Source organism: Amphiprion ocellaris, chromosome 12, assembly GCF_022539595.1.
Source record: "Amphiprion ocellaris isolate individual 3 ecotype Okinawa chromosome 12, ASM2253959v1, whole genome shotgun sequence".
Taxonomy (NCBI): domain Eukaryota; kingdom Metazoa; phylum Chordata; class Actinopteri; family Pomacentridae; genus Amphiprion; species Amphiprion ocellaris.
In genome coordinates, this window is record NC_072777.1 from 11,498,120 (window position 1) to 11,510,433 (window position 12,314).

The following is a 12,314-nucleotide window of genomic DNA, read 5'->3' on the forward strand; positions in this document are numbered from 1 at the left end:
ACAAAAGAAAACATAAATGTACAAGCCACAGATCTTGTAACCACGTGTGGACTTACAGCAGAGACGTGTGAAGTTTTATTGTGATAACCTTCAAATCATTAAAATCTCATTTCCTGCGTTTCTTTGTTTGTTAAAGACAGAGGTGACGAGAGATTTCCAGCTGAGATCAAACCAACGGATTTGTTTGTTCAGCACATGATGAAAGAGCTCTGAGGATGTTTCCAGCTGGGACGAACATTTCTGAATCATTTTCCACATTTCACCTGAATTAAACTCCCTATCTCCTGCCTCCCTTCCTCTGCGTTTTGTACTGCAGTCTGTGACGACACGCTGGTAATTCAGCCTGACACTGAAAAGCCGAGGGCACGTTCTGTGGTGACCAAACTGATGAGCTGATATTGATTTCAGATTGCAGGCTGGGATTTGATTGGGTCACCCCTCTGTGATCAATACCTGTAGTCTGATGTAAGTAGGCAGCCTGGTGACATTTAGGTCACCATTCAGAGAGTTTATGTAAGTTTATTGACAAAAGGCTATGCCCTCCTATAACCGCGCAAACATTGGCTGCACCTGATTGGACGCTTTACTCGTGGACTGTCTACTATCTGAGATCACACTAGCCAAACACGTCAGCTTTCTGGTTAAACAAATTATGTTTCTGAAAACCTTTAAAGTAAGAAACAAGACTTGCATATGCTACATCTGTTTTCATTTTATATCAACAATGGTTTGTTTAAAGGTTTTTTCTGAAGTTTTCAGGGCAGTAAGTTGCACTGGATGCCCATGATTTGCATTAAGTAGCCTAGCCCTCAACCAGAACACACTGCACAACTGCTCACATAGACAATAGAAGGAAAGTGTGGAAATGATGGATCCTGCAGACACAAGAAGCTCAGGATAAGTTTGTTATTTCTCAGGTGTTGAATTCATGGATAAACACAAATATAAAGACAACAGCTGTGGTTGCCATAGTGCCATTATTCAGCATGAAGCGGGGTGATTAATGATTAAATATTGAACAGCGCCACAGAGGTTAAATCGTTCAGATTTACACATTTAAAACATGCTGGATGTGAGTGCTCGTATGTCTGCTCATCACTGGTAGATCACTGTGAATGCATTGATCCTAATCTATGTTCATTACAGCTTCAGTGTTTTTTAAACTGTAGTTTCCTCTTTTTTTGGGGGGGGGGGGGCTTGCATTTACTCATGTTATGTATTATCACTGTTGGTCTGTCGGTCAATGTGATGATTAAAAAAAAGCCCTGTTACATCATCAGTGCATTACCTTATTGATGTGTTCACTGCAAAACAAAACATCCATTTTTGGAAGGAAACCGAACATTAATTACTGAAGAGGTGTCAAATGCAGTTGACTGCAGCTTCAAAAATACAATCGTTTCATAACAACGACCGTCTTTAATAACAGTTAATGGTCTTTTTTTAATGCCATTTATGTATTTAGTGCTGGATGTCTCATTCTGGGATGAAACTTAAAACTCTTATTTTCAGACAAAGACACTTTAACCTGAGAGGAATCAGAGCGAGAGGAAGCGGAAAATCCTCTGAAATCTCTTCAATCATGTTAAAATGTCAGCAGACGGTGTGGGTGTGGGTGTGTGTTGTGTAACAGTAGTCAACTGAGACAATATTTGGAAGCTGTTCACAGGAAAAACAAACCTCATATGCATATAAACATAAACATCTATCAGAATTTAATCTGATTTCAGAAATGACTCTAATGCTCAGAAGGTCAAGACATGCAGTTAAACTGAGATGTACGTTTAATTTTGTATAAAGCTCAGAGGGTAGGCAGATGTTTTTTTCACTGAAAACATCTGCCTTTTGTTACATATAAGATATTAGTAAAGATAAAAATACATAGTGCATAAATATCAATCCTTCAGTGCACCAGTTCCTCAGAAAACCATCACTAAGTAAAACAAAATTCTTCCACAAACATCAAGTGTCAAACTACATTAAATTGTGTGTTCTTTTTAAAAAAACAGAATTCATGCTTTACATTTCATTGATATAATATGAAAAGTCAACATATGACTTTAGTAATTTTACAAAACAAAATCAGAATTTCTGAGGAAAAAGTTCTTTCAGACCTGACTGGTAGAAAACATTAGCAATGACAGCTGAATTTTACACTGAGCTAATGAATTTGGGAGAAGAGAAGTACATCTTCAGGCCAAATAAATTCAGAAATGCACAACAAAATAGAAATACTAATAGTTAACTACCAATCGACTGCCATTACAAATATATTAACCAATAAGACACAAGACAATGGACATAAATGTAAGAAAGTGTACTGTACATTAGCTGTAGTACCTGGTAATTCCATCAGGTGGCTCCTCTTACTATTTAGTACTGCAGCCTGGCAACTAGAGAAGGTGGTCCCTTAGACTATGAGCAGTGCCATGTTGGCGAGCAGTGAACATTTTTGTGGTTTTGAAAGTAAATAGGGCAGCATGATAGAGACTTCTGTGGCGGTTAATGGTTTCTGGCTGACCTGATTTAATGAAGATGAGCCGCAGTTTACTGGGGTGACGTTACTATAATTGAGTGGCTAATGTAACGACGTCACTTTTCGACAAATGTCTCATGTCTCTGTCTGTAAATTGCTTTAACAGCATACATAAAATTGTACTTGTGCTAATAATGGATTATAGATTCGGTAAACAGAACTGTTTTAAATTTGCATTCCGACTTAAATATGAAAGCATGTGGCTCGGGAAGGAAAAACTGGAGGAATAATACCATCCAAATTGGGCTTTAGATCCATTTTGCATATTCTCTTTAAGCTATTTTTAGAGCAAAGGGGACACTGAGTTGGAATGATGCGTTTCTGGCCGTTACTTACTGTGGTCCTTCAGTTGGCCTGGCCCTGCGCCGACGCTGGCTTTGGGTGTAACGGGCATCATCGCCTGTCGGATGGCCTTCTCCCAGCTGTGGCCCACGTCCCGCCCCACACCGGATGCTGCCAAGACAGGGTTGTGGTAGAGCCCGCCATTGTCCTCACCAACGTAGTACACCATGCTGGCTGTGATGACCTCGAAGCAGTGCGGGTTACTGCCCTGAGGCAGGCTGCTGAAGTCCTGTGCCGGTTCCACCTGCAGGATCTCGGAAAGGGGGATCTCCTACGATAAAGTCAAAAAGGAAATTCAAAATCCTGTCCATGTGGCTGAAATGGTTTGAAAATATTCCTGGTTTGCGTCGCACCTCCACTTTCAGCTCAGAAACCCAAATCTCTGCACTTGTAAAACATCTCTTATCTCTAACATTTCACTCTCCATAACCATCTTAAGTCTTGTCTAGCTATAAGAAGCTTCAAAAAGGTATTGCAATCAACCCTCCATCCTCTCACCTCTCCTCCATTCACTACAGTGAGCAGCTCTTTGAATTTCAGTGTTTAAAACTTCTCTTCCTTCCCTTTCTGGCAGACCCCCTTCCAAAGAAAGCCAGCACCCCTCCACAAACCCTTACCCCTGCCAGATCAAACATATAATGAAGAACGATCGGCTCAGTGGTGTCTTCGCGCCCCTCAGAGTCAACCGAACGTTTCGTGTTGTGCCAAGTTCACCCCACCTCCACCTCCTCCTCCCCCACCAGACACGCCCTCCCATCAGCATCTTCTCATCCTCTGATTAAAAGGCAGGACGTGCCTCAGGAGCTCCGGGCACTTGGCAGAGTGGCGACGAGCCAAAGAGACGGCAGGGAAGCAACCCAACGTCCCAAAAACCACCACAAATCTCCCACAAATCGCCTCACCTCCCCCCTCTCATCCCGACTCTCGCTTCCTCTTCAAAGGAAGGTTTCTGCAGTGCTTTGTGCTAAAGGTCAACAGGTCTCCAGCAGACACGAGATGAAAGGAGGTGGAGTATGAGGAGGGAAACGATGGAGCGGCAGCAGCGCTGACCTGAATTCACTGATCAGATATCAGTGAGGGAAACAGTTGCTCGTGGCTGGAAATTCAAAACTGGATTTAAAATAAAGTTGGAAAGTCTTGTCAAGTTAAAAAAAAAAATCACCACTGAAAATATCCTACTGATTAGTGTGAAAGCCCGATATAGATTATTCCTTTGTGCCCCAGAGCTGTCCAAAGAGCAATTTCTGGTGCCTCTCAAAAGAAAATGAACAGCGCCGAACTGATAAGAATCTAGAATAAAAGAACAATGTTTTGTTAAACCATTTTGTTAATTGACCCATTGCCTTTACTGCACATTGACTGACCATGCTTACTGATGTGCATAGTCAATCTTCAAAGCCTAATGTGAGCCAGGAAAAACCCGGTATTGTCATCAAAAAGCTATTAAAACCATATCAGTGAGTCACACTGTTGCACTGGGTGATGTGGAATTTCATTTCCATTAATACACACTGTAATTTATTTTAACTCAATCCAATATACTCCATCCTGAAGCATCAAAAATGTACTAGAGCGCCAAATATGGATTACCATTTTGAACACTAAGTACTCTCCATGTTTTTTTGCTCCTGTCATATTTTTACGCACTGTGGGCTCATTTTTCACTACAATATCCTGCAAAGTCTTATCCAAAGTCCTACATGTCTATGAAAACAACAGGACCATGGCTAGAACATGTAGAACATTTTTCCAAATGCCCACAGGTGTTTGATTACTGGAAAACAAATAGTGACTCGTCAGTTTTTGTCAAAATGACTGTTTGGTCATTAATGGTTTCACTGTTGTGCTGAGAAGTGTAGAAGTTTCTTGTTTGTTTGTTTGTTTTTACAACATCTGGTTGTAGTAAATGGTAATTTTTTGTGAATTTTTAAATGGCACAAATACAATAAGAACTTATTAAAGATTATGATTTAAAGCTTAGATTTGGTCTGTTTTCTGTGAGAAAACCATGTCACACATGATTACCTCATCGAAAATCCAACATCTTTCTGTTTTCAGAGCTTTTGGCTCTGAAAAATGGTGGAATTTGCGTCTTTCAGGTTCAGAGGGTTAATCCACCACTGAAAATACACCCCCAATGTGAACAGCTAATTCCTACTTGAGTGACATTTGATAAAAAAGTACACTATTGAGAGTATTGTGTCAGGAAGGAACCGAGTTTTAAGAAAATATTGAACAATAGTAGGAACCAATGAGCTAATGGAGCTAAGAGCCATGGACAGATCAGGGTTGAAGAAATACTGACAGGCAGACTCACGTAACACAAGAACAACATTTAAATAACTATTTTTAAAACAACTAAACTTGTCATATTTTATACTATCAATAACATGTTAGGAAACTGATTCATCTGTAACAAGAAAAGCACTCAGAGAGCGCAGTTCTCCGCCAAGGCTGCTCAGTGATTTCCAATGGACAAGTCCCGATAAGTCTGCAGTGTGGATTTGTGGAAGGATCGCTATCATGTGATCATCAGCAGGCAGCTGATGTAGTGTTCACTTGTTGTCATAGTTACAGTGACACCGTGCCGCTATCTCACAATGATACAGAAATCTTTAACAAATCTGTGGATCCAGACTATAAGCTGCATCACTGCCAAAATCTAATGAGGTGGTCTTTGTGTCATTTCTGACCTTCCCTGTAAATTTCTTTCAAATTTGTTAGTCCATTTTTGAGTAATGTTGCTAACAGACAAACAGACGGACAGACAGACAACCAGTACACCGATCATCACATAAGTCCGCCGAGGCGCCGCCTCTTTGGCGGAGTAATAACTATCACTTAAAATAAATTTTGCATCACTGTCAGTCTAACTAAAATCAGACCTTTTTTGTTTTTCGTTGGGGTCTATGTGCCACACTGGACCTTTAAACACAAAGACATGTTTGTGGTACTTAATGTAGCTGCTTTGTGACAGCTGGGGAGGACAGAATTGCAGAAATACTTATCAGTTAAGCATAATAGATTATATAATTAAATACAGTAAGCCCTGTCTGTGACAAAAATTTAACATTACAGCTCTTCTTGAAGCGAGATTTATTGCACGACTGTATGAGTTTTAGCTATGTGTGCCTAATAAAATGGCAGCTTTTGTTGAGTTTGTTGGAAATACATAAACGTGTGTCTGGTTTGTTACTGTCAGTGTTGTAAAAGGACTTAAACTGACATATGACAGAAATTTTTCTCAATTTCTGCTCACTAAATTTCCCTTGGATTACACTGAACTGAATGTTTTAAGCTGCCTGGGAACACTTTGTTCTTGTAATAATTACAGAGAATAATCTGATTCTAAGTGCACGGCGATGTGCGTTAATGCCTCATGAGCTCCACACTTCGTTTCTGTATGAACCCGACTCCCTTCCACACTTCTCTTCATGTTGCTGCTTTGTTTGGCAGAGCAGCTGAAACCAGATCCGGGCTGACTGGGTCTCCTACCTTGTAATACTTGGCTCCACTTTCATTCTGAAACAGAGTCAGACTCTTGCTGTCCAGCCTCCAGTAATGTCTCTTCCTCTGCAAAGATAAAACGGGTCATCAGGCACAATGCTTGACCAAGTCAGAGGGATCCTTAAACTTGGTCAGAGACAAATTTAAAGCTGCACATATTTACAAACTGTATGGTGTGTGACGTGAAATGTGTTTTATCAGGTGTGTATTTGTGTATTGCTGGGTCATTACTGTTTAAATTTATGTTAGTTTGATTGATTTGTCTCTCTGAGTGCTTATGTCTGGGTGCTGATATAAGTTTTTTAAATGCACAAATATACAGCACAAGTACTGCGCACTGAAAGTAGAGTGAGGAAACAGGAAATAAGCCTTAATCAGGTCTATATTTGGTGTGAGCATTTTATGTCTTTAAAACAGTAAGCACTGCAAGGTTCTGCGTCTCGTCTCACCAGGTTGTCTCGGCTGGTGTAGTGCACCATCCAGCCTTCTTTAACCACAGTAGAGCTTTTCCTCTTGGTGTGTTTGATTGACTGAACCACGCGCATCAGAGGGATGTTACTGCTGGTTGACGGGCTGCATGAAAACAGATAAAAACAACAAAAAGAAGCAATTTAGGAAAACCAAAACTCACATGATAAAATGACAGAATTCCTGTTTGGGGATTTTCCATTAGGGAGTCGGATACAGGAAGTGACTAATAAGTCAATTAAACTGACATTTATTAATGATAAATATGTCGTTCTTCAAACCTCCAGAAATAAAAAAATAAATCTGCTCTGATTTTTGTTCTGTAAAACTGAACTCAGTGCTCTCTGGTGTAAAACAAAAGTGCTATTTATAATTTGTGTCAAGTACAGACCCCATAAAGGTGTGTTGATGTTGTGATTAACACTGAATGCCAGTTCAACATTTTACACTTAAACAGGGAGGAACTAAAACTGTTCAAATGACTACCATCTTTTTCATTATGATAAAAACGTACCCAACTGCATAAAAAAATCCAAAACAAGCTTCCCCATGGGGTTAAATAAAATGTATAAGTCGGTTTATACCTGGTCTATTTTATCTGACTGTTTTTGATTTTATTATTTGCCTGTAGAGTGCCCAGAAAAGCGCTATACAGATAAAATGTATTCTTCTGATTATTATTGATCAAGACTGACTAAAGGCTTAGGACCACTGTTCCCTCTAAGCTGCGCGCGTGCGCAATTGCACACTGCTGACACGGTCTCCGTGCACAGAAAATCTGAGCTGCTCACAAAAAAAAAAATCCAACCTAAACTGTAAATAAAATAAACACGTAACAATTCATTCTGTGCTATTTTTCAATGTGAGTCAGTGAGTGACCGGTGACTGGCTGCTGCAGCCAATGATGCGATTCACATACGTATTTACCATAGACTGTATATAATGGTATTTACGCAGCTAATCAACGTCAGGCGTCCTTATGTGCAGCTACTGTTGTTCTCATAGATATGAATGAGTAGATAGGACACGCCCCTTTGAGCTGCGTGCTACGGCGAGGCTAAGCTAGTGGGGGAAAAGTTTCAGTGCATTCCGTTGATGTAGACAGCGTGAAAACGGAAACAACAAGTATGCCGGCTCACTGTGCTGCATACAATTACACACTGCGTCGTACGATTGAGACAGACAGTCTGAGGACTGAAATCTTCTAAGTTCCTGAGTAGTTCTCTTTTAGTTTGAACCTTCAGACAGTCTGAGGACTGAAATTTTAAAAGTTTGAACTTTCTGGTTAACAGAAGCCTTAAAACTTGTGACCATGAGTCTTGATTTCACATTTAGACCATCCATCTGAGTTCTTCTCAGACCTTCACCTGCGGGTTTTTTAGAAATCCTCAACAAACTTTGATTCTCTTCACTGAACAGTAAAGTTTGTGGAGATCAGAAAGTAACATTAGTTTGATCAATGCCTTCAACTACTAGTAGACTTTATCTGGAAAGTAGTTTTCTGAAATGAGTTCTTAGTAAATCTGTCCACAATCAAACCAAGAACATAGAAAGAGGAAATGTTTGAAGAAACAACTTGATGTTTTCATTTCAGACTAGAAAACGCTTTAAGAGCTTTATCTGTTTTTGCTCTTTTTGATCGTTTTATTGTCTCTTCTGTTTAATTTGATCTTCTAAAGTCTAACTGGTGTCTTTTGAAATGTTTTGTCTTCAGTTTGATTCTTCTTAAACGTTTAGTTTTGCTCTTTTCTCACCTTTTATTCTTTTCTAATATCTGATTTGATTTCCAAATGTTTTGTCTTTTTAATGTTTAATTGTTTTTTTAAATGTTTTATCGGCTTGTAAGAGTTTCTTTTTCTTTCCCAAGATTTAATGTTTCGATTAAATCTTTAAGATTTTTCTTTTTAAATGTTTTACCACCTTTTAATGTTTAATTTTCTTTTTAAATGCTTCATTGTATTTTCTGTGTAATTCCTATTTGAAGTTTTATTGTCTTTAAGATGTGATTTTCTAATTAAACATTTAATTTTTTCATTAAATGTTTTGTCTTTTTTTTTTTTTGGCCTTTTTTAGCTTTTTATTGGATAGGCGTAGTGAGAGACAAACAGGAAACGGGGGAAAAGAGTCAGGGGGAAGACATGCAGCAAAGGGTTGCCAGTGGGACTCGAACCCGGGACGCTGCGTCGGGGACCAGCCCCTGTACATTGGTCACCCGCTTAACCCGTTGAGCTATACGGGCACCTATGCTTTGTCTTTTTAAAGGTTTAATGATCCAATTAAATGTTTTGCGTTTTTTAAAACGTTTAACATTCTTCTTGTTTAATTGTATTTTTTAAATGTTTAATTCTGGAAAATATTGTATCTGTAATTTTGAATATTTGTATTTTAAAAATTTTGTTTCATTTCATAACGACGTGTATTGTATATTGCTGAATGATCTCATTCAATATTTTTGTCTGTTTAATAGAGTTAAACATTAAATTACATTACATACTATTAAACAGACAAAATATTGAATGAGATCATTCAGCAATATACAATACACGTCGTTATGAAATGAAACAAAATTTTTAAAATACAAATATTCAAAATTACAGATACAATATTTTCCAGAATTAAACATTTAAAAAATACAATTAAACAAGAAGAATGTTAAACGTTTTAAAAAACGCAAAACATTTAATTGGATCATTAAACCTTTAAAAAGACAAAACATTTAATTAGATTATTAAACCCTTAAAAAGACAAAACATTTAATTACAAAATTAAATGTTTAATTAGAAAATTACATCTTAAAGACAATAAAACTTCAAATAGGAATTAAACAGAAAATACAGTGAAGCATTTAAAAAGAAAACTAAACATTAACAGGTGGTATATGTATATATAATTTAATTGTATTTAATGTTTAACTCTATTAAACAGAAAAAATATTGAATTAGATATTTCAACAAGATACAATACATGTCATTATGAAATGAAACAAAATTTTTAAAATACAAATATTCAAAATTACAGATAAAATATTTTCCAGAATTAAACATTTAAAAAATACAATTAAACAAGAAGAATATTAAACATTTTTAAAAATGCAAAACATTTAATTGGATCATTAAACCTTTAAAAAGACAAAACATTTAATTAAAAAATTAAATGTTTAATTAGAAATTACATCTTAAATTTCTTAAATCTTTTTAATAATAAAGCTTTTGAAAAGTTTTATTGTATTAATTTTTTTTCCTTTGATTTAATTGCTTTTTGTTATGTAGTTTATTTCTTTAATCTTCTTTTTCTGTCAAGATTTTAACCCCAACCTTAAAAATGAAATAAACCCTTAAATCACAATGAAAATACTTCTGTTGTCACAATCATGAGTTAGTCAATTATTCAGTTTATCAATTCAACTTTATTTGTTTAGCACCTTTTACACAGATGACAAAACTGAACAAGCAAAGAGAAAAAACTATGATTAAAACTCAATAACATATTTTTAAAAAAAGATTTAACATGGTAATAAAATATGTTGTGTCCAGGGGATGGAGGGAGTTTATTGAAGTCTTCTTGGGCTCACATGGGAAATCATTTAAAATATAAACTTGATATTCAGTCTAAGGAAACTGCAGAGTGACAGAAGAAGCAACAATATCTCCTGTTTTCTCCTTTAATGAGTCGACTCTTCTTGTGCTTTCAGACCAAAGAACTACAGACTCTTCACAACCTGCTCAAACTCTTGGTACAGGACCTCACCACACGGGTCAAGAAGGTTTCCTTCTCCTCATTTCTACTCTGAAGCTCACCTTCTCCTGCTCAAACTGCTGACAAATGTTTCTGCTGCTCTAAAGTCTGGTCTCCAGAACTTCCTAAAAACTCTCAAAGTCTCTTCTGCTGCAGGTTGCTTTGTAGAACTGTTGCAGAAAACCTCACTAAACCACATGGAGGGGCCTCAAGATAATCGTCCAAATGAAACTGTACAAAAACCAAACTAGCACAACCCAAACGCTAAAGTCTCCTGCAGCCTACCAGAGAACCTCTGAGAACAGAGAATCAGGACAGGAACTCTTACCTTCTGGACAACCAACATTGGTTCACAAACAAGAATACAGAATGTGTCTGACCAAAAACCTCTAAAGACTCACTACAGCCAAGATAAAGACACAACTCAGCTGCACCAAATCCACTAATCACTGCACACATTAGGACCATGTGCTAACTGTGGCTGAAGAACCACATTTACCAAGACAACTATCCAGTACAAAGCCCTAAAACACACCAAGAAACACATTAAAGACGATTTTACTGCTAGAAGCTGCAAGCCAACGCCTAAAGAACAAACTACAGCAATGGAGCTAAACCCGGTTCAGTGGTGAAGGAAGCAGAGGAAATGTTTGTCTGCAGCTAAATAAAGCAGGAAGACACTGAGCTGCTCAGGTGTTCCTGATAACACTGAGCTGCTCAGGTGTTCCTGATAACACCAAGCAGCCACCTGGACAGCCAATAGGAACACAGCTTACTGGAAGTCCAGAGGGCTGGGTTAGTGAAGGAAATTTAATTTAAAGTTGAAGCAGAAAGTTAACAAAGAAAGTTGAAAACCACCTTCTGATACCTGAAATCTCTGAGTTTTCACACAAAGAACACCTGAACATGTCAAACTGGTTTCATAGTAGAACCATCATTGTAAAAACGTCATAGTATGGTGTGTTGCTCAAAAAACATTAGGACCCAGCTGTCAGGGTACAAACATGTAAGAAACATGAGAACAGAGAGAACCCAACCAGTAGGTCACAGTTTATCATCCCCCAGTCATCTCCTGAAGTCCATATGGTGAGAGACATCAGTATCTGGTTGTTAATTTACCAGAGGATGCTTATAATCATGCTGATGTGGTCCTAGACTCTACAGTATTTTAGTGACTCAATAAATGCCTAAGTCAACCTACCCGGCCAGCAGGCAGATGGGTCCCCCCACATTAGAGCCGGGTTCTGCTCGAGGTTTTTTTCCTGTTAAAAGGGTGTTTTCCTTGCCATTGTCGCCTTTTGGCTTGTTCTGGGGGTTCAGGCATATGGGTTCTGTAAAGCGTCTCGAGACAATTTGACTGTAATTGGTGCTATATAAATAAAATTGAATTGAATTGAATTGTTTTATTTAAAATGCTTTTTAGTTTTTAATAAACATTTAAGAGCCTATATGTAATCAATAAATGGCCTTTGCCTATCTTAAGAAAAATTCACTCAGAACTCTGATATGTTAACAGTACTAAATAAATCAATAAATACATGCATACACACAAAAATAAGTTAATACATTAACTGTGTTAAGATAAGATTTAGATTTTTTAAAAAGTTGTTTATGTTTTTGCAGAATCCAGTATTACTCACTGGTTGGTCATTACATTTTGTTAGTTTGATTTCACTGTTTAAAATGATGCCACCTCTTTTCAGACAGAACCTGTGATAATAAAACA

General features: G+C 37.6%; 1 protein-coding gene across 1 annotated transcript in view; it reads right to left on the bottom strand.

Annotated features, from left to right (window-relative positions):
- The window catches only part of LOC111583185 (serine/threonine-protein kinase D3-like), a 59,749-nt gene that overhangs the window by 7,291 nt on the left and 40,144 nt on the right, over positions 1-12,314 (bottom strand). Inside the window, exons 9-11 of the mRNA XM_023292150.3 lie at positions 6,835-6,958; positions 6,374-6,451; positions 2,873-3,149 (exon numbers count right to left, since the gene is read on the bottom strand). Of these exons, the coding sequence (XP_023147918.2) occupies positions 2,873-3,149; positions 6,374-6,451; positions 6,835-6,958 (479 nt within the window). The remainder of the gene's footprint in view (positions 1-2,872; positions 3,150-6,373; positions 6,452-6,834; positions 6,959-12,314) is intronic.